This window comes from Diplotaxodon limnothrissa, linkage group LG14 (genome assembly GCF_057381915.1).
Source record: "Diplotaxodon limnothrissa isolate DT_005_m linkage group LG14, D_limnothrissa_male_GT1.1, whole genome shotgun sequence".
Classification (NCBI taxonomy): Eukaryota; Metazoa; Chordata; class Actinopteri; order Cichliformes; family Cichlidae; genus Diplotaxodon; species Diplotaxodon limnothrissa.
The window spans coordinates 36,605,522-36,629,144 of NC_140609.1; the positions used below are offsets into that span (position 1 = coordinate 36,605,522).

General features: G+C 40.3%; 1 protein-coding gene across 1 annotated transcript in view; it reads left to right on the forward strand.

The window, feature by feature from the left end:
* The first annotated feature begins 504 nt into the window (after window positions 1–504).
* The window catches only part of nova2 (NOVA alternative splicing regulator 2), a 76,280-nt gene continuing 53,161 nt past the window's right edge, over window positions 505–23,623 (forward strand). The window contains exons 1-3 of the mRNA XM_085371169.1: window positions 505–1,389; window positions 4,030–4,098; window positions 22,035–22,178. Of these exons, the coding sequence (XP_085227295.1) occupies window positions 1,233–1,389; window positions 4,030–4,098; window positions 22,035–22,178 (370 nt within the window). The 5' untranslated portion in view covers window positions 505–1,232. The remainder of the gene's footprint in view (window positions 1,390–4,029; window positions 4,099–22,034; window positions 22,179–23,623) is intronic.

The window sequence follows — 23,623 nt, forward strand, 5'->3', positions numbered from 1 at the left end:
GCGTCTCTCTCTCCCCCTCTCTCACTCCCTCTCTCAGTTTTTCGCTTTCTTTCGTGATGCTTTCAGTTTCTGTCGAAAATCAGTGATTCTGAGCTTCGCGCGCACTCAATTTTGTCGGTTTGCTTGAGCGCATTACGCATCGTTTCTCTTTGGCCTGTTTAGCTTCGGCTAAAGCGTTTGCTTGCTGTATTTCATTTAACCTCATTCGGTGCAACTAAATTTGAGTCTTGGATCACGAGATGGTGAAAAGTGTTGTAACACAGCGCGGCTGATTATTCATAATTAATATAAAAAGGTTTGTTTTTTTTAAATAACGTGCAGATTTTGCAAAGTGAGACATTTGTCCAGTGAAATGGGGAACTGAACAAAGTAAAAAGCAACAATTATTTTTGGTAAAACGTCGGAAATCCGAGGGTGCAGAAAACCAGAAAGGTATCACGAGGCCCTGTGACGTCAGCCGCTCCCCTGCGCTTCCTCCAGCAGCCAGTCAGCGAAGGGATGCTCTGAACGCAAGACTGCAGCATCTTCACCGAGAGAACGAGCAGGAAAAAACGTCTCTTTCTCTGTCTTCCTCCAGCTCCGAATCTCCGGACCCTTCTCACCCACCCGTCACCCCTGGGTGTCTTCGCGACTGGAGCCAGGAAAGGATAAGAAGAACGAAATTCTAATAGCCTAAGAATCGGATTTTTTTTCTATTATTGTTATAATTGCTTCACCGATCACCCTTTCCTTTCTTCTCTCTTCGGCTGATTTCGCCTCTTTGCGCTTTGCGTTGTGTTTTTGTTTTGTTTTGGTTATTGTTCCGTTTCGCTGGTTATTGCAGAGGAGCGCCACCATCCTGTACCGCCTGACATGAGTACTGGTTGCAGCGGAATGATACACATATCCTAGCCCGCTTATCTGAAGGTTGATGGAACTGTGACGCTCCACTGGCACGTTTTTAGTAGCCTAGAAGTCGCTCCATCTGCAGAGGTCTCCCGTTTTCTCCCTCTCTGAGCCGCTCCAGCGTTTCTTTCTTTCTGCCCCTGCGCAGCATCTCTCTGTACGCACGGCGCACCACGGAGAAACGCGCAGCTAACCTACCCCGTTCGTAGGAAACAGGCGTATTTTGCAATTCCTAAATCGCTTTTACCCTCTCCAAGGACTCATCTGCACGGCTACGCTGCGTAAAAAAACGGAAAGGGGGGATTTAAACGCAAACGCAGCCTAAGCATCCAAGAGCAAGCTCGAAAATGATGGCCGGCGGAGCAGTACAACAAAACGGCATTTTCTCAAATCCTCACCATCACAATCAACAACCACACATGGAGTCCGATCCCCCGGACTCACGTAAAAGACCCCTGGAGACCCCAACGGAAGCCAGCAGCACCAAACGTACAAACACGGGAGGTAAGAGCGGGGATGCGGGAGCTGTTCGGGTTTCGGTGAATGTTGCTTCGTCTTGAGGCAGGCAGAGAGAAAGGAGAGCAGGTTGATCTGATTCTTGATGTGCACCGTGGCGTGGTGGAAGGGCAAATTCACACATTTAGGGAAATAAAATAAAATGATACAGGGCAAATTTTAGGGAGACCGTCTTTTTTTTATCATTCGCTTCGTCATAAGCGACAGTCATTTTCCATCAGTATTAAAATAATCACGGGTCGCCGCATTTGATGGAAAGGAAACAATGAGAGGGACTTGGGGGTGGGGGGTGTTATTTGGAGGGAAGCCGTCGCTTCCCCTCTTGCACATCCTGGATGATTTAGCCTCTTTACATCAGCCGAATTGGGTGTTTTTATTGCGTCTTAAGATTTACGCGCAGCCACAGCGGCCATGCTGGAGCCAAAATGAGGATGTAAACAAGTGAAAGCCAGATCAGACTAGTGCGTGATCGCAGGGTCTCATCCCGTCGACGGATGACCTTGTGATAATCTCACACATCAGCCACCATCGCCGCTTTGTGTACAATTACACAAGCGGATAAACAAGCGGACTCATATTAACAGCAGCCCTGTGGCGAGCTAGGGAAAACAGGGGGAATCCAGAGCAGTTTAGAATGCGACAGTCTGTGTTAATGCAGTGTGTCAGGGAGAGGATATTTTTATCATTCATTGTTGTCCTGATTTTAATATTCTGCGGCTGGAAGGGAAAGCTGATTTCTTTTCCACTAATTTCTTCGATGAATGATTTCTTCATTATTCTCTGGTTTGATGAAATATGGATATGTCACCATGGTAATCACCATATTTGGTTTTTTGTTTACATGCTGTCATGCGCCAAGCATTCCCATCATTACAACCATCAGTAGCCTATCCTGGCCATGCACCCTATCATGGACATTTGGACATACAATACACCTTTAAATGTGCTATTTATACTCAGCAAAAAGATGATAAAGGTTTAGGAGACTTTTTAAAATGCTGCTGGAGATTCTGGGAGTGTGCTTAAATAGTTAGATTCTATAGGTTTTAATGGGACCTGATCTTTTAGTGCAGAGAGTTCAATCTGACTATGATTGTGAAGACTGAATATTTGTAATGCCAGTTAAACTGATTTGAAGACTATAGTTATATGCTTAAGGTTAAGATACCTAACGTGTTCTCTAATGTGGAGTTTGTTAGAGTTTAGTCCCAACTGTAATTCTCACCAGGGCCTTAAAGATTGCAAAACAGCATTTAAAATTTTAGCTTTAAACTCTGAAATGTCTTCAGTGTTAAACTGAATTCCCTGAACAAACAGAACAAAACAAAAAAACGCCCCAGGAAATGTAATTTTCATTGCAGGTAATTCTGCCCGTATATTAAAGAGGAACCTCCATCGTATTAGAGAGGGTGAGCATGACTGAGCTGTGATTGTTGGCCTAATTTCTCAGTCTTGATTTGAAATGGTCAGAAGATTTGGCTTCGCTCAGTTAGTGCAACTGTTATGGCTGCTGTAATACGATCTAAACATAAACTCTCGCAGATCCATAGGGCTTAAGTGCCCTGTTCCTTTTGGATGACAATGACAGGTGGCATAATGTGAAATTTGAAAACAAACTTGTGTTTAGTGCGAGCTAAGCGACAGACTCCTCTGGATTACTGAAATTCATGTTCTGGTAGATTTTTGCATGACTTGGCCCCGGTGAAAAAAAAATCAGGACGGCCATTTATAACAGATTCTTCAGGTCCCACCAGGAAACATGACAGCCATCCTCAGGAGTAATAATTAGACAGCGAGCGAGGAGAGTCCGACTGAGGAGGTGTGAGCTGCAGGTTCGCCAGCAGTGTTTAACTCCAGATCGATGCAGCACTCAGAGCACTAAAGGCTCCTCCTCACTGTATGTAAAAAGCCCAGGCGGCCCCTCTGGGGACTTTCTTCCTGCCTGCGTAACACTCAGGCCGCTTGTCTATTTAGACAAATGAAAAGGTTGGAACGATGATGATGATGATGATGATGAGACAGCTAAACAGACTCAGGCAGAGGGGACGGCTGCAGTGCTGCCAGGTCAACCAGCAACATCAGGCCGATGATCCGATAGCATTTGGTTGAAAATGAACAAGTAGCTCCTACACACACACACACACACACACACACACACACACACACACACATGCAAAACTACAGCGACAAAGAGGAATCAGAGCTTGGTTGTGGGTCTATTGTGACAAATTTTGCACTGACAGTAAACTCTACTCTGTTCTGAAAATGCATTTTTGTTTGAATTTTAATCAGAGTATTTGGTCTTGGTGATTTAAAGCTAGAATTCTCTGGATAACAGCGTTGAGCCTAACCTAGATTTTTACTTGGATTGAGATACGCAAAGTGTTTGTATGCCTGACTCTTGATGGAGAGAAAACATTCACCATGTAACGGCTGATTTTAGCCAAGCAGAAGCTATATTTTTTCACAGAGAACATGCTTTTGTATTTGATATTTTTAAGCTGCACCCACGCTGCAGTTGTAAATTTAGAAATCAAAGTGGTGCTAAGAGATCATAATAATGGTTGTTTTTATGTATGATTAGTTTACACCACACACTCCCCACCCCTGTGCTTCCTCTCTCTGTAGTGGCCTTCCTGCAGCCCCTATTTGAAACTGAAGGCATTGTATTCCCTCACCAAGAAACTGAGACTCATGGTAAGAGAGACTTTGATTTTGATCTTCTACCTGTTTTATAATCTTTACTGTGAAATTCTGATTCACAACACAGACTTAATGTGCAAAATCCTGGAGTAAAGAAAAGATATAGGGCCTTTAATGAGGTGATCTGACTGCTGCAGGGCCTGATATTTAAATAGGATTTAAAGCAACATTTAACACCCTCATATCCTGCTCATGATTCAGGATAATGCATGCTGATGTTTTTTATATTGTATGTTACCAGTTCCATAACATTCATTGTCATGCTTTTTATACAAATCCAGTGTTTCTTTTGTCATGATACTCAACATTGCTGCTCAGATGATGACCTTTGACCTCATGCTAGCCATGCCATCAAAGCATTTGGGTTTACGACCGCTGATGTATTGTTGAAATGTTCATTCACTGTTCACTGTGGTTAAATTGTGCTGCAGCGTGCACCGTGCAGCTGCTGCTGGGTAAGAGATGCATAACAGGAAGACTGAAGCTTTATTGAGTAGACCTAAAAAAGAAGGAAAAAAACTTTTTAAATCAAAGAAATTTATCTTTATCAGAGTTTTAAAATATTTTGAAGTCTTTTTTTTCCTCCAACAGCTGCAACTTATAAATATGTCCAGATGCAGATTTTAATGCCAGGGCATTTCCATTCGTATCAATCAGATCTGCTGCGTTCATTAGAAGCGAGAGAATGCGTTCGGGTCAAAAATGATGAGAAAAGATGGACCTGGATTTTTCCAGTCTCCAGGGTTTATCCAAATATCTGTGTGTGCGTGTTTGTGTGTGAGAGGGAGTGAAGAAAAAGGCAAGCGACAGGAAGAAGGAGCTGGTCTGCTGTCAGACTGTAGATAGGACAACATGGGACAGCTATAGCCCTGCAGGTCATAAATCACAGCTATGCCTTATAAAAAAGCTGAAGGTCTTAAAGACGGAAAGATCAATGAGGACCTGCAGTCGCTGCTGTTCACAAGCTCCCACCCCCACCACGGCTTTAATCCACCAGCCCGAGCCCATTCTTATCTCTGCGCCTCCCGCTCCCCTCACTGCGTCCAGCAGGGTTCTTCTAGATATTAAAGAATCTCAGAGTTCCCTTTTATCGTGTACATATATGATCAGAGACGTTTAATGAGCTCATTCATGCTTAATCCGGTTTCCTATGTTTAAATAGATTATTTACAAAGACGGGCTTGATCATGATGAATTCAAAGGATAAATATCCTCCAGTAGTTTCATGATTTATACATTTGGTGCCACTCAGGGTTCAATATTTTAATGTGTTAATGTGCTTTGGTCTTTTCCTATCATTTAATTGTATATATATATATATATATATATATATATATATACATAGCTATGTGTGATGTACAGCTTTACATTTAATTTTTTCAGCTTAGCTTTAAAAGAAGTATACTGTTATTAATTTGAAGTATTTGTGTTATGTGCAGTGAACTGTAGCCACTTGAAAATAGATCCATAACTCACTAAAAAGCTTTTTATAACATGAAATATTTTCCAGTGCTTCATGTAGAGAATGTTTTTTGCATTATAATATTTTATCAAAGCGTCCTGGAAGTTCCATGTTTTTCATTCACTTTAATCCAAGTAAGATGTAGCATCCAGCACCATAGGTTAAAGCACCGGATTGATTTGTTTGGGCAAATGCAAAGAACCAGTACATACAAATACCCAGAAACAGCCTTTCAGTCTAAAAGAAATTACTGTGATTCAGTCCACTGAAAACAAATGCAGCTTTCAGGGGAAAAACCTGCTTGTATAAGCCATTAAGAAGCCTTACGTAAGCACCAACCAAATAAACTGGAGTGGGTTTTTTTGTTTTGTTTTTTTGATTTTCATGTAGGTGATCAGGAAACCAACATGTGACTGTGTGGGAGGTGTGCAGGTTTATCAGCTTGGATAAGTTTGCTGACCTTGGTGTACAGAGATTCTCAGTTCTTTAATTATAAGCCTTTAATGTTTTTTTTCTTCTTTCCCCTCTTTTTTCCCTCCTTGTCTTCTCTGCTGCCTTTAAGATATAATACATTCATTTAGTAAATGGATGGACTGGCAAGCAAGTGCTGGGAAGAAGAAGGAGGGGCTTGAAATGCCCTTGCCAAGTGACATTAGGGGACTAGACTAGCAGTACACTCAAAGCTTTCCGTGTGTGTGTGTGTTATATGTTCGACTTCGGGTACAAAAAGCAAAGATGAAGTTTAACGAAAAAGATGAGGTGGTGTGTAAATGATATGTGGCGCTGCATGCACACACTTACAGTAGCAGACCCAGAGTCAGACTGTGACTTGAGCCTTGACTATGTGAGACAAGGCCTTTGATGGTATTGATCTGAGTGTTTTCTGTTGCTCCTGGAGCTGAGCTGTGCATCCTTTTTTGGGCCATCCATACAAAGGAGGACAGTCTTCCTCACATTGATCGTCCGTCTGGTCGAGGAGGAAGAAACCCCGACACCACCCGGACCGAGTTTCACTCTTAAATTCAGCTAAAACTGCTTCAGTCTGAGCCAGATTGAAGAAAATAAGCTCATATCTTAAATTAAATATCAACACGTTACAACTGTTGATGCTATCTTACAAAATATGCACGGTTGTATTTTTTCCTGCCGTTAAACTCAAGCTGATATTTTTGGTAAATATAACGACTGATAGCGCTCCCGCTCGTCCTTTAGCGCGAGAATCAGAACACAGCGTTCTCCTCTGCGACACGCCTGTTTTGTTCACTCGTAAGCGTTCCTCGCCCGCTCCCTTTCCTCTCTCCTAGGTTCATTCGTTCCATCTTCCTCTCCTCTTCATCCATACTAATCATGCTCTATTCAGACCATCATGACTCCACTCTCCTCCTCCTCCTGTCCTCCTTCACCCTCGTCCTCCCATCATTTCATCCCCCACCCGCTCATCAATTGCTGGCTGCTATTGACGACGCTCACTCGGCAACTGTTTCCGAGGCTGTCAATCGATTTGGAGCCGCCATCGACTTGAATCTGCCACCGGTAGCTGCAGTTCTCCTTCTCCTCTATTCTCTCCTCTTCTTCTTCTTCTTCTTTTTTTTAAGCCACTGCGTCAAAAAAAAAAAAAAAGCAAAGAAGCCATTGTACAGGGTGGGGTGAAGGCACTGAGAGGTGCTAATGTTCCCACAAAGGGAAGCATGTGATTGGTTTAGCGAGACATCGGTCACAGCTAGCTGGTCGCTGATAGGTGAGGAGAGCTGAGCGGCGATAAATATGGATGAGGGAGCGATGAAAGGGCCGATGTAAGGAGGACAACTGGAAGGGCCCCCCTGCTCTGAAATAGCCTCGGTCTATGAACAATACACACCACTTTTCACACACACTCTGAAGAGAGAGAAAGCAGGCGGCTTCGGCTATCTTTGTTAGCGTCGCCGCCGTGTCTGCTTCGATTTCTACGCAGACGCCCTGATCACAGCACATATGGAGGCAGTATGCAGGCATTTGATTGGTTCTCCCCAAATCGCTATTCAAACTGAAATTCTGCCGCACGATGTTTGTCTTATCTCAGATAAGCTCTTTCAGGCACGTGATAAATCGGTGGAGGAACCCATTCTCTTTCTATAATTATTTGCCTCCTGCAGGTGTTGCTCTAACGCAGGCGTCTTTTAAGTTTTATAATTTTGTAATTTATTCTCATTTTTGTTGCGAAATTGTTTGCATGTAACCCGAGCCCCTCCGGCATCATTTTTAAATTGAGATGTTGCTTCTCTGCAAACTTCTACGCGGTTGCTGGCACAAAAACAAATGAGAGTATCTGCATGCTGCTGGCGTTTGAATCGTCTCGATGCCTTTAGGGATGTTCGTGTGCGATTTTTTGGATATTGACTTCAAACTTTAGATGTAAAAACTTTATGAGACATTAATATGTTCTAAAGCAAGCAATTAAAAAAATGAACGCTCCTTCTGTGCTGCGGAGGTGTCAGCTAAAATGAAGGACGCAGATGCTGGAGTGAAATTAAAGAAAAGGTGAAGCAGAGACATTTCCTCCTGCTCGCCTTCCTCTGTGAGTTCTCTGTGTTTATGAGCGACGATGGCTATCTCTCAGAATGAAGACAGCTGGTCAGAGCCTCACTGCTGGAGTGCTTTACGTCTCTGTGTGTGTGTGTGTCTGTCTGTGTGTGTGTGTGTGAATGCTTCTTTCCAACAAAAGAGAAGAGGACTGGAGGGGTTGTGTTAGACAAAGCCTGCCCCCCTTAACTGTCCCTGCTTAGAGGAGATGAATATTTTCCAAGTCCCCAGAGCTGTGAACCTCCATACCAGAGCCCCCCTTTCCCTCATCCAAGGCTGTGTTCACACTGCTACACTTAAGATGTTTCCCCCTCATGTGGGTTTCATATTTACATTTGACCCATATTATTTTCTAAAGACAGATTGGGGTATGTGGTACTGATATCTGTCATTATCGTTGGATTTTCAGAAGTTCCCCTAGATATTTAATCTCGTCAGAGTGGAAAAAATATCTAAAGGGGGATTGAGGCCATTGTTGTACTGGAAAATTAGTTGCTGGAATCCAGATTAACCCCTATTTTTATGCTTGACTTAATTCTGATTAAACCCTTCACATAAAGGTATATCAAAAAGTTGTGGCTCCTAAATTATAGACATATTTTAACCATTGAAATAAGTGCCAGAAAATGCTTTTTTTTAAGTGAGTGTTTAGTGAACCTCCAGATGAAATTAAAAACAAAATAAATGTGACTTTTAATTTGTATCAAATTTGCAACATTCAGTTTATTCCATTACAAATGTTGTGTGATTTATTTATTTTTTTTAGGGAGGAAAAAATCAAACTGATGACGCAGAAATGTCAAAAACTCACAAAAACTAATGTATGAAATATGACACACTTAAATAATCTAATTTACATTTGATCTTTTTAATGTTTAAATCCAAGAATTGGTTAAGGAATTAACATTTTCAATTTACTTTTTAAAATCTACTAATACTGATAAATAGAAATTCAGGTTTCTGAAACTGAATTACAGCAAAGCAAAAACATCAAAACGTGTTGAAAAAGATTGAGAGAAAATATTTTTCTTTTAAATAAATGAACATTGATCCTACAGTTGAAGACTATAACAGATATATCTATATACTTGAAATCTTGCAATTGTTTTCGTGTTGGTTATATCAGAAAACCTCGCTTAAGAGACATTTTACTGACAAATGTCATTCAGCAGTGTAACATTCATAACTGTGATTCTTCAGATAGAGTATACTCCAATCATGTCATTTCTGTAACAACAAACCTCTTAATTCTGAATCATAACAGGCACTAGTGTGCATTTTCTGAATTTCCAAAGCCTTTGGTCAGGAGCTCTCTACATACTTCCAAAAAATCAGGTTTTTGCATAATATTCATAGCAGAATATGACCAAGTATCAGGGGAGTAGAGCACAAGTGCCAGAAGAAAAGAGCTACCAAACACTTACAAAATAATGAAATGACTGGACATGTAATTTACAAACTAAAACTTCAGTTAAGTGGTGACTTTAAGTGTGCTTGTTTGAGTGAAGCGTTTGAGGAAAAGTAACAGAATACGAGAAAGGCTTTGTGATCTTCAACCTTCCTACCCTGCCTGTGCAGGCCTGTGGACACCAGATCCTGGGATTTGAGCCCCCAATCCCCCAGCATGGAGAGCCTATTCTGGGCCTGGCGGGTCTGCAGGGGCCTTAGCAACAGATTGGACTGTTTACTCATCCAGATATGCCATGGTGATGAAGGATTTATTAGTTATACATGTTGAGATTGGCCTTTCTTGACCTGCAGAGCATATGCAGAGATTTTGCACAATTTAATCAGCCCTAGTTTTTCTGTGGCCGCTCGTGCCTAAACATATCTTTTTAAAAAACAAAAAACATGGTACTATTATAGAAATGGACACTGGAGTACAGCCGTGTAGTTCGGCCACATGTAACCTTAGTGTCAGGCCTGCTGGTTCCTTTAATGATGACAAACTTTAGGGGTGTCGTGGGTTATCCACATTTTTATTATATCACACAGTCACACAGAAAAAAGATGCAAGTCTTTCATCAAAAAATCCTTTTGGCTCGTAAAAGAAAGTGTGTGTACTTCCTGTGTGTGTTGTAACTAAACTGCAGAGTGAAAACAAAGACCCTCATCACAGCAACCAGTAGGGAACCCTGTAGTTACTCAGCTGCACATCTACACAAACACACACACACAGACACACACTCACCATTACCTACTTTGTTCTTTAGTAGCCAGTGGTTTAAAGTTTTAATCCCTCCATTTTCTAGCCCAAATGATTTAATTTCCTTTTTAAAACTGTGTGTGTTTGTGGTTTGTGGTTTGTGTTGAGGGAATCCTGTGGGTTCATGAGCACTGGAAGCTTGCAAGTTTACATCATCTGGGGGGGAAAAAACTAAGTACACAATAAAGCAGAAATACTAAACTAATAATACAAAAGATTAAACGGATTATTAGCTGCCATTTTAAGGCGTGTTTTTAACTCCTTCCTATTCAGCTGTTGTGTTATGTACAGTTTGCATAACACAACAGCTGAACGGGAATGAGTTATCAGTGTGAATCAGGGCATCGGAGGAAAAATACGCACATGAGAGTTTACACTTTTGTAAAAATAACTTTAAGGTCTTCGTAGCCTTACATAAACTAAGTGGATCTCTGCGGCTGTGGGGTTAGAGGTATCTGTGGGGGGGAAAAGAAATTGTTTTAAATGGCTTACTCTGTCTAAAGCTGAAATGACGCTCTCCTGTTTTGATTGTATATCTCTGTAAAGGAAGCATGACTGGTAGATATTTAATCTTCCGCGGCCAGTATTTGCCATATCAGCCCATTATAGAAATGCTGGATTGTAAGTAAGCAAACTGAGCAGCAACTGAGCACCAACTGAGCATGTGCTCATTTATACAAACTGCTCTGTTCAGTCAAACTGTGGCTACTTGTATCAGTTAATAAGTCAACTCTAACTAAAATGTCATGTGACTTAATGACAGTCCACTTAGAACACCATAAAAATGGTGGAGACTAGGGGTGGGCGATATAAACGATATACGATAGGAACGATATAAATTTGGCCAACGATAGAGATTTTGACTATACCGCTCTACGGCGATAGCGCATGTTGATGATGTCATCAAGCTGCGCCTGTTTTGGTTGAAAGCATCGCAGCAGCTACAACCGATCATCATCTGCAAATTATGCCGACAGTCATAGCAAAGAGATGAAGCACTTTTGGGGAAAGCCAAAAACTGCGCTTCCGTAACATTGATTCATTAATGTTGAATTCTCTCGCAGCTGCTCTATTCCCATGTTGTTGCAGTATATTAATAACTAACCTCGTATTGTGGATGAATAATCTCAGTTGTTCTCCTGACTGAAGTTTGGCCCGTGTATAGCATCCTGCTATGCGATTGCATTTGACCCTGACCACCAGAATCCCTCACGTTCACTTTTATCGAGTGGAAAAAAAGTTGACGTTCATCCTCCAGCTTCACTGTGCTAAAGTTATGCTAACATAGCTGTGTCGCTAGTTTTTGGTCAAGGAAGATGGATCTTTTAACGTCGCAGTGTGGAATGCGAAAACGGAGGCTTTGAAAACAATGACGCATTTTAGTCATATGATGCAGTCATGTGACCAATTCAACTAAGATGGCCGACGGCATTGTACAGCAGTTGTTTTCTTTGCTCTCAATTTTGACAGCCTTATTAAAGATTAATATTAGTTTGTAAATGCTCCAGATAGCTCCAGATAGAAGACATTTTGCCGCGACATTTCAAGGAGTAATAAGTAAATAAACGGCAGACGGAAATGATGCAAGTCAAATCATCTTACGTTTCACGCATGCACAGCACAGGAACGTAGCGTTTTCAATGGGGAAGAAAATGATTGAAAAAGATAGTGTGGACATGGAGCGTTTTTAGACGAAAATGCTAATTTCAAATTTATCTGGATTAGTGTAGACGTAGCCTGAGATGACTATTTCTTACCCACAACCCCCCATCGTGGCAGATGATTGCCCCTCCCTGGTTCACCTGGAGATTTCTTCTTGTCAAAAGGAAGTTTTTCCTTCCCACTGTCGCCAAGTGCTTGCTCACAGAGCGGCGTCTAATGTTGGGATTCTCTGTGCATTATTTTATGGTCTTGATCTTACACTATGAAGCTCCTTGAGGTGACTGATGTTGTGATTTGGTGCAATATAAATAAAATTGAATTAAATTCAATTGAAATATCAGGGATTGTGTCTTATTTACGTCATGAAAATCCAAGAGTGAAAAGAACTGTGTGAAACTGAGCATTTGGTCATGTTTTATGTGAACCACCAACATACTTTTATCATAAGAAAAGCATACAAGATATCCTGTAAGAGTAAGCATTAAATAATGACTCACTAAATTGTAGAAATGGAAATTAAGGCATACATTACGAGGGATTTTATTGATACCTATACCGAAAAGGATTCTGCTCAAAGTCCCAATTTGTTACTAATTCCCTTTGTGACCACTGAACATTTTTGTTATGAAAAAAAAAGAAAGATTGATAGAATTTATTTTCAGATTTAAAGCTGTATTATTAACTGAACTGCAGGTAAAGAAAAAGTGTAATAAAAATACTTGCATGTGGTTCTGGTGCCAAAGCGTCACTGCCATGACTTTGAAGTCATTGTTGCGCAATGTGTAACAGAGTAAGTTGATGAATTGAATTGACGAGTACTGAGACATACGGTTTTGATGGAGTTTTGCAACCTGGAGCTGATTCTCAACCAGAACAAGTTCTTGACTCGCGCTCCTATTCGCTGTCTTGCTCATGATTGTTGTTGACAAATGAGAAACAGGAGCACTGAGTGAAATGTTCACCTTCCCCAAATTCAGACCTCTGCACACCTGGGCAGCTGCCGCATAACACTGCTGTTTGACTGCCAAACTCAAGCTGTGTTCAAATAAAGTTTAAACTTATAAACGTCTTGTTTAATCGCTTGCAGCTCTCCCTCGATGACATTAAGGTCGTTACGGTATCCTGAAGTGCAGCCTTTTAGGAACGCCACAGAACACCCCCCGCCGTACTTTCTGATAGATAAAACAGTAAGAACTAATCAGTAACAATCACCACTGCTGTAATTACGGTGTTTATCTTGTTCTTATTTGGACTGAAAGTTTACATGCTCATTATGTTGTCAGCATGAAAGAGGCGCTGCACATGAAGGGGGCCGGGACTCTGTATCTCTGATGATTCTTTATTTCAAAAATTGCACAAAATAGTAGCAGAGAACAATGAGTCTGACATCATGCCGAGACATCGGGTTTTTAAAGCATCCCGACGCTGCCGTGAGTCGCCATTAACCTCAGCAGGTGACTCTGGTTTGGCGTGTTTTTTGGCCTGACTCTGCCATGTAACGCTCCTTTAGCATCATCAGCAAACCCAGTGAGCTTTTAGTGATTTCTAGAAAACCAAACATTTTTCTTTTAGCATTTCTGTTACCTTTTTTTCCGGCGAATAAACAAAACACCCACTAGTAGTGTTTTACCACCGCTTTTTAATTCACTGAGCTTTGAGAGGTTGTAACGCGTGGGTGAGCATTGCGTGACCTCTGCTGGAGTATGAGGTCGACACCGGTAGGTCAGATATGGCCAGGAGAGCCTCCAGCTGCTTGTTATGGTTGAGTAGATGAGTACACAGGATTTTCACCTGTATCTTTGGGATGCAGAGTGACACTGAAGCCAGTGTTGTACTGTTGTACTGTACTAAGACTATAACCAAACTGATCTCTGTGGGCAGGGTCACGCAATGGTGGGGAAAACACCAGTACCATGAGATAACTAAATAAATAGTGTGATTTGTTTTGAATCAGGGTTATCGTGCATTTGTGGTTTGCTTTTAGTTTTTACCAGGGAATTATATTTAAACTGTCAAAACGATTTTGTGAAGTCTCGTATGAAAGAGCTTCGTAAGTGCGTACTGAGTCAAAACATCACATCCTTAAGTACAGAGCAGAGTTTAGAGACTAATGTGTCTCGGATGTGGAAGGTTCTCTTTATGCCGTGCATTAAGAGCTACGGCTTTGAAAGGCTGAAAGAAAGACAGCGAAAGATGCACAGCTTCTCAAGTTTTTGTCGATGTTTATGTGCTTTAAAAAAGCAGGTAAAACTTGAGGAATGTTCCTAAAACTTTTCCTGTAAACTGTGGTGCAGCGTGGGAGGAGGAGGCAGGTAGCTCTGCACAGATTTCAAGCTTCATTTTTCATGTCTAGAAGTTCATATTTTTGAAAATTTAGTAACAGCAGTTGTCAAACCTGATAAAAGATTTTTCCAGAAGTGCGATCCAATCCGTGTTATATAACCCTGTTTACCAATCAACACCAGCTCTGCAGTTCTTTTAATGATACAGCTGAGTTCAACAATATGTCATCAACTTAGTGGGCAGGTTTTGTAAACATGTGCATTGGGTTTATATTTTTTAAAAACAGATTGCTAGTGTGGAAAGCTGCCATTTAGTAGATATAAAACATATCTGTGTGATAATAAATGATGATGACAGTCTAATTTTTCTTTTTTTGTTGGCGATCTTGTTCTATGCATATATAAATAATTTTTTTCTAACTCTTGCCATGGTAACAGGTACAAGTGTTACCTGCAACAGATACAAATGATGAACGTGAGTCACTCTTATTACGTCCTCTTATACGTGATGAGTCACGTTGCCAAGGTGTGTAGGCTTGTTTATGGGACGTCGGAAACGATCTGTTTGCGGAGGAGGTGATTCTGAGTGTGTGCTTCTGTCTGCTTTGTGATCCTTTGTTGTTTGTGTGTGTAAGGCGTTGTGTGTGCGTGTGTGTGTGTGTGTGTGTGTATTTACCAATTCCCCTGCCTTATTAATACGAGCTGGTTATAATTAGCCAGGCTCTATCTAAAGCAGGTCAGTTCAAGGCTTCGTACTCAAAGTGGGTCACTGCAGCACGGAGAGGAGAGGGGAGGACTGGGATTGTGAAAGAGGCAAGCTGAGAAGATACAGGAGGAAGGAAATGATGAGGGGAAGAAGGAAAAGAAAAGATCACTGGAGGGGAGGAGGGATAAACAAAAAAGCGAAGAGGAGGAACCGAAAGACAGTTTTAGGACACGACCATGTGACATTTTCTCGAGCTGAAGATGGCGAGAATAAATGTTACATCATTGTTGTTGCTATTTGCAGCTAATTACTGATACGCAGCTTGCATGAGATTCTCAAGATACGGTTGTTACTAAAAGGAAAATATTAAGACAGACAAGACAAAGTTATGCAACAAGCTCATGTTTGAAATTTGTGTTATGAAACATCTTTCTGTTGTAAGAATCCTGTGGTGAAGCACGTAGTCTGATTAAAAATAGGGAATGTAAGTTTAAAAGGAAACATTTGGGCTGATATGTAGATTATTTTAATGTATTAATATTTAAAAAATAAATATTTTTTTATGGATATATGAACATATAATCTACATATGCCACCATGAATGCAACATTTGACTCTGATCAGCGAAAATGCTTCTGTTCCACATGTGCTGCAGACAGTGCAATGAGTGCTGCAGTAATAAAGCCACTTTCACTGGCAGAAGATGCTGAACATAAATTACCGCAAGCATGTTTTTCTAAAACTCCTTAAATGTACAACTACAGTATGACTCTGTTCAGTTAATGTGCAGAAATCAGAAGGTTGCAGAAGAAGTTAGTGTTACGGAGATTAATTATTACTGTTTCATTAGCTGGTTCGGGTCTGACCTTTCAACCAAACAGTACTAAACTATAGCCAGACCCACTTTTTTTGGTTTGTTTGCCGTGTTAAACCTGACCTATTTAGATTTATAACTGATCAGGTAATTTTGTGTGAGGTAGCTCTGCTTCTAATAAATATTTCTAAAACTTTAAGAGCTTAGGAGATGCAAGAACGTAAAGGAGAGATGGTACAAGCAGATTATATACAGATAAATGTAAAGTAGGACAGTACAAGCTAAAGAGACTGATATAGAAGTGAGGATGATTAGTGAGAGATAGGTAGACCATTACTAGCAGGTGTCTTCGTGTTGGACTTTAGTAACCAGTGGTTCTGAGTAGAAGATCCTTTAATAAACACCAAAAATATTGCCTTGCTAATGCACAACATGGAATTCAGATGGCACAGGATTTCAAATGAAGAGGTGAAACCTCATTCATCTTATTTATTTGGTTGTTAGTAACCAAACCCAAAAGTGGGTAAACTGAGGTAAGGTTGGTTTTGCTCTCCTCTGGATCCATGTGTGAGCTGTCTGCAGTTTGTATTTCATCACCAGCAGAGCTGAGGAAGGGCAGGGGAGTTTCAGGTTTCCTGTCTGTGTGCTCATGCTTTGACTTGGCTGAACACTCAGAGATGAGAACAGAGCCCACCCAGTAACACTACAATCATTTTGCAAACTCACATGGGTTGAAGCACAGGACAAATGATTGAAAAAACCAAAACCAAACAAAGAGATAACATTTTTAGTATCAAAGAAAGAACACCCACTCTGGAAAAAATAGTAGCTGCAAAACTTTAGGGGAACTTTAGGGTGTCAAGTACCGTAATTGTCGGGCTATAAGCCGCTACTTTTTGCACAAGCTTTGAACCATGCGGCTTTTAGTCAGGTGCGGCTTTTCTATGGATTTTCCATGATTTTTGTGATATCGTAAGACGATTTGTTTTGTTTGTTCCGCTGTTGTACGGCACTACGTTGCCTGGCGGAAGGATCGGGGTTCAAGAGTGGTATGTTAGTCACATGTCCGTCCGCCAGGCAACGTAGTGCCGTACGAAGTAGCGCGAAAAACAAACTTCAAAGTAGCGCTACGCATTCAGCGGGAGGCGTGGATGACGAGCGGCGATAAACTTGCGAAAAGCAAGTTATGCCCAACTCCACCGGTGGATTCTGACAGCGTGGAAAAGTGCGAAAACATCCACGATCACCAACGGATTTTGAAGGGCTGGACTGCTGCATGATGGAGAGGAGGACACCGCCACGGCCCTTCTGAGGGTGTTCGACTCTGACACTGACAACGAGGATTTCTTTGGTTTTGAAAGTGACAACGAAGGAGAGAAGCGGAGAGTGGATGACGAAGCCATCCTGAGCCTGTTCGTTTCCGACATTGGAGAAGAGTACTTTGGTGGTTTTAGAGCGCAGGAAGAAGAGAAAGATGGTGAATGACTGACTTTTCTTCTTGTTAAAGCCGTGTCTCTGCACCTGAGCCTAAAAGGTAGTCCGAATCTATTTTCCTGGTGTGCTGTAGGTTACTGTTATGTACTACATGTGCAAATATGTACCCATAACTTGTTTTTCAAAATATTAATAAAAGGGGTGTGTCTCCAAACAGCCATCTCTTTCCTGACAATTCCCTTTGTGCATATTCTCTTACATATGATAAGTCAACATTGAAACACCTGCGGCTTTTAGTCAGGTGCGGCTAATGTATGTACAAAACAGGATTTTCCCCTGATTTTAGCTTGTGCGGCTAATATTCAGGTGCGCTTTGTAGTCCGGGAAATACGGTAATCGTTTCTCACTGTTTAACAAAAACAGCAAAGGATTAATTGTAAATCAGGCTCTTAGAAATTTCTGCTAATTAAAATTAACGAATGTATGATGTGACAGATTTACATAAAAATTCAGTAAAGCATCTTAAAGTATTGTGACATTGTGGTGGATACAGCACAACACAGAACGCTGTTAAAATGTTGAATGCTGCGTTTCCATAACCGTGTGTGTGGAAGGAGGACGGCAGCAAAGCTGATGTTTCATCATAACTCAAGAAAAATGAGAAACTGCGTTCATGGAGACGATATGCAGATGCATCCTAGAATAATATATCACTCAGAGATTACTAAACACTAAAATAACAGTATGCTGTCAGCTTGTATTCTATACAGCGCTGTACTGTATTTTCTTATAGTAAGAAACCATTCTTCGTTGTTAGAGTAAGCACACTTTTATTAATTAACTTGACAGGGAATTTTCTCACTCCTGATCTCAGCTTCACCTCATTCACAGTGTATGTTTTTTGACTACATCAGTGTTAACACATAGTCAAATTTGCTGTCTTTACAGTGAAGAATTAAATTACAGAGTAGTCTGCAAATGGATCAGAGCTGCATTTATTCCACATTTATGTAGTATCGAGTTATAGTAATTACCATTATGCCAAAGCCAACATATAAATCATAATTCTTTTCTGAATTATTTCTGACTTGAGACTTACTAACACAGAGTGCCTGAAAAAGTCAGTCGTTTGTTATAATTAGACCAATTTATCTGTCTTTTTAAATGTCACTGAGCCGGGCCCAGCCGCTCAGAGTTGTGAATATTTCCACCCCTGCTGTTTGACCTAAGTGTGTCCAGCTTGTGCATCCAGCACAGTTGAGAGGAGAAGTCTAATGTAATTGTCCAAAGTAAGTGAAAACACATGTGGATGAAACATGGGTGTTAAAATCATTAGTTTGAGATTATATAACCTCACCTGAAATCTTAAAGGAAAGTTTGAGTCAAAACCAGAATCCATCTGGTGCGATTAGTATTCCTATCGCTTTCTTGATGTGATTTTTATTGCACCTGTTTAGAGAACGGAAACTTCTTTGCTGTTTTTGCTGTGCAGACTGTTGAAACCTCAGCAAACTTGCAGTGTGTTTCTCCTCAACGACCGCACTTAATCAAACTGAGCAGGGACCTGATCAGCCATATAAACTGCAAACACCTGTGGGGGTCTGCAGGGCACTTTACTAATTACATTTATTTATAGTTAGGTGTCGCAAACGCCTCCTTTCCACTGCTGTTTTGTGTTACAGGGATTTCGTAGGAATTAGAACTATTAAAAGGCACTTCATTTGAGTCAGCGTGACTGCATGGAATAAATCTTCCGTCCAGATAGCTCTCATCTTTATGCCTCATAGTCAGAGCAGGCATTGTAATGTTTTATATGCATGTCCGTGTTTGTACTTCGGCGTCTCCACTTGTGGATGAAAGACAAAGTAAAGTGCAGTTACAAGGTGCCGTGCCCTTGTGAGAAAGTGCGCCCCTAACAGTAATCCTATTTTAATCTGTCTCTGGAGGATATCTGTCCTGGATTACCAAATATGAAGAATGCTGCTAGGGAGGGAGCACAGACACACTGAATGAGGTAATTTAAAGAGAGAGATGATAGAACAGTTGCTATGGATTCGCAGTCTCATAAAATCGATATTAAAGACTGAAAAAATAGGATTATATAATCTGGTGAGTGTATTGCTCCTAAATCTAGAACTCTTGGCTTAAATCATCGGCAATTTTATTTATTTTGGTGATACAATCAGTTTATAATTACTGACAGTTATTCCTAAGAGTCATTGTTTTATTGAGTTGGTTTGACATGTCACATGAAACCAAAAATACCTTTATTCCTACTGGAGGCAGCTGGGACGAGCTTTGAGATGATTGATGGTACTCCAATAACAAACATGCGAATATAAATTTATTTGTTTTCTAAAAGCTTCCAAAAACTCTCTGAACAGTTTAGATTAGCACTTTTATATTTTAGAACTAGGAAACATTACTGTGTAAAAATGTACAAAACCAAAGGGAACAAAGAGGTTCTCTTCACAGAATAACTGTGTTGCATTCAGCTTTTATTAAATAGGCACAGTGCAGATAGTACGGAGAGACCAAAAAGAAAGCTGGGGAATGACATTTGGTTTGTATCCAGTTAAGAAAGAAGCCAGGGACTCCCTGCTGATGCTATTCATACCCATGTGGTATGTTTCCTAACCTCTAAGCCAACTGATGTCCCTGAGCAAGTTCTCACACTCTGAGACATGACTCAGAAAGATGCGTTTAATTATATTTGTTTATATATGTTTTTGGAAGCATGTTCAGTGTTACTGTACAAAAATGACATTAATGTCCTAACAGGAAAGAATAAGGAAACAAGTATGAGAATATGCTGTGATCTGCAGCTCTTTAATATGACGTATCTTCATTAAGTAGCTATTAAAGATAATTTATATGACAGTATTATTTTTTATATATATAAATCTGTTTTTGCTGCCCAAAATGTTGAAAAATATATTTAAAAAGACAAATTGTGATTTAATAATTTTGCTGGATCTTAATTCTTTTGAGGGCTAATATTTTCTGCTATTTAACACAAATCTCTTGTCTCTACACAAAGCAATAAAGAATCAAGTGTGAGGTAGTGCTACTCTTTAGTTGACCTACAGCATGTAGATACTACTGAAAAGCAAAGGCCCGTGTTTCGCAGAGGAGCAATGGCTTGCTCTTGCTTTTTCTCTCTCATTTCATTGTCAAAGAAGCTGCAGGCTGCATGGAAAAGGTTGAAGGTTCAGGTCAACGTGTCAGTGAACGTATCCCTGCTCTGAATGAACACAAATCGATTAAGGTGTGCTTTGACCTTTTGGTTTATTCCCTTTCTCCTTTACTTTGTGATTTTTCACAAACCCAAAACATTAACTTGAAAATGTCAGACCTTATTAAGTCAATTCAACACACCTGGAGCTGAGGTTGTTTTCGATTCACATGCAAATATAACATTTCTGTGACAACAGACCGCCACTGTGGAGGCTTTGGGTGAAGTACATTTTGGTTTCGTGCCTCGCTTTCTTTCAATAAATTGCACAGAGCCGAACGTGTTCGTGTATGCTCACCTAGATGTTAAAATCCAGTTGCACTCTTGACTAATGATGGTGCTTATCAAATATTTATTAAAGAGCCAGAAATTATTAGTGGATGCTGTTTCTCAGAGTTGCTCTGCAGATTTGATCTGTTAAAAGGAAACAGTGCCTCTCAAGAAACAATCATTTATCATCATTATTGGCACATTTAGCCAGATGTTAAGTGTTAGAGGCAGCCATTCGGCTTACAGAAGGTTAGATCAACATGCCGATGTTTTTAAATAAATTACATGTCAAATATAAAAACACGGGGGGAGGAGCCAAGGCAAAGATATTAAAACTAGGAATAACTATGTGTAGAACTCTAACAGTTTATGAATGATTATTTCCATTAATCAGTGAAGAAAATAAAGATGAAAGAGATGACATCTTCTTTTCATATCCACGGTTTACACTGTATCCCTTGAAGCAGGTGCAGCTCAGTGTAAGCAGGGGAAAATTTATAAATAATAAAATATCTGGATCTGCGCTGGCCCGCTTTGTGTTTGTTTACGTGAGCTTATTTGCACATGTTAATCAGCGCATTTGTGTGACTGTCATGGCAGCCATGTGGTGCTATGCATCCACAGGGCTGCCCATCGTTTGAATCTGTTTAGCTTGAATAACAAAACCGACGTGCAGCGTATTCCACGGCTCTCCCCTCTCCTCGTGCCAAGAGGGTGACGAGGACCAGATTCCTCGGGCCCAACGCTGAAATTAGATCAGACCAATCTGGGGAGAGTGTTTAGAGGCTCGTGCAATCGGACAAACAGAGAATGGGGAGAGATAACACTGGCACGGACTCATCAGATTATAGAAATAATTAGTTGTCATGGATAACAGTCATCATTTGATGTGATTGGGTGGATTTATGCAGCTTTGGGAGCCTTGGATGGTCGCTTAGGAAGGAGCTGAGGAGGAAAGATGAAAGACAAAGAATTCTGCTTTGGCGTAGCGATGCGGCACCAGCTTGCATCTGTTCTGTCAGACTGTGATTACTGACAAACACTTTCCTTCCACTTCACAGTTTACACAAGTGATGCACTGATTGTGAAATCCTGGGCACATAACGATGTCTGAAGTAACGATTTGGCCTGCAAGAAAAATATACAATCAAAAGGCACGCATGAGGGCAAAGGTTTAAAAAGGCTAAATGCATACTGTAGCTTTTTGTAATGTTCTTCTTTTACAGCTTTGTATTAAAACAACATGAGCTGCAGTAGCTGTCTCTGACTTTTCTTTCCTGTTTCCTGTTTCCTGCTGCAGAGGAAGGCGAGTACTTCCTGAAGGTTTTGATTCCCAGCTATGCGGCGGGTTCAATCATCGGGAAGGGAGGTCAGACCATCGTCCAGCTCCAGAAAGAAACTGGCGCCACCATCAAACTGTCCAAATCCAAAGACTTCTACCCCGGTAAGACACCACGACCTCTGCTATATACGGATGAATGATGGAGGAAAATAAAGGAAAATGTCATCAATAAGAATTTACATGATGGGAAAACTTCAAAGTAAATCATCTGAAATAATGACACAAAATATACCACTGTTTGCAGGATTGTCTGAAATGAACTTTTGAGGGGACTTACCTTAAGTTTATTTTTAAACCGGCAGACAAGCATTCGTTTACAGCTTACATTTTATTTTTCTGTTTAAAGTATCGTATTTATTTTCAGTGCAGTTCACTGAGATATAACTCAGAGAAAAAAAACCCTTTGTTAATATGCTGGTCAATGAATAAATATATATATATATATTAACGCTGACAGCACTAGTGGGAACACAACGAATATGACTGCACATTTACTCCGACATCATCCTAGTGCAAAGACAAGTGGAAGCAGACAAAAACAACAAGCACGCATGCTGCAAACTTTAGCCGAGTCATTTAGACAGCCGTTAGCACAGGATTCTCCTTATGGGGACCTGCTATGTTTAATATGCTGCTGAGAATATAGCCCAGAAGAAGCGTATAGTATAGCTTTTATTTTGGAAAGAGTCATTTCTCTGTAATAAACTCTCTTTTCCAAAGATGAGTGATTCCTCGATCAGATAGATTTATTTATTTGTTATTATTTTGTTGTTTCAGGAACATTAAATTTAAAAACTGTACGTTTGACACCAAAGTATTGAACCGAACCGAACCGTGAATTTTGTGTATCGTTGCAACCCTACTATATATATATATATATATATATATATATATATATATATATATATATATATATATATATATTTTTTTTTTTTTTTAAAGGTAGATAGATAAAGATAAAGATACATATATATAGATATAAAAAGAAAAAGAAAAAGAAAAGATCATGGTTAAAATGTATTCAAATGTTTATGTTTAGTATGTTTCGTAGCTATTTTTTCTTGAATTCTACTGGTTGGTTAAGCATTACAAGTGTGTGCTGTTATGCTTGAGAAGCGATTGATTAATGATACAGAAATGGAGGCATGTAAACCAGAAAATGAAACATGGATGAATGGATGGATCTATTTACTCATCCATTTAGAAATGAAGTGTGTCTGACAGAATAGCTGGATAGTGTAGTGGTAAGGCTACACACCTTTGGAGGGGGAGTTGCAGGTTTGATTCCCTCCCGTTATCCAGTAAGGGCTGTTCTAAAACCAAGCCCTGGAATGGCGTGGCTACGCCTGCAGCGCAGACACACGCGTTTCACTATACTGTGTATGTGACAAAAGAAATTTGTATCTATTTAGATGCATCAGTAGAAAGTGTTGTGAACCATTAAGAAACCATTTTATTATCTTTAATGTTTTCATCATGTTTAAACACATACACGATATTTAAAGCTGAGTCTTTTTGCTTTGTGACATCTGAGCCATTGAAACTGA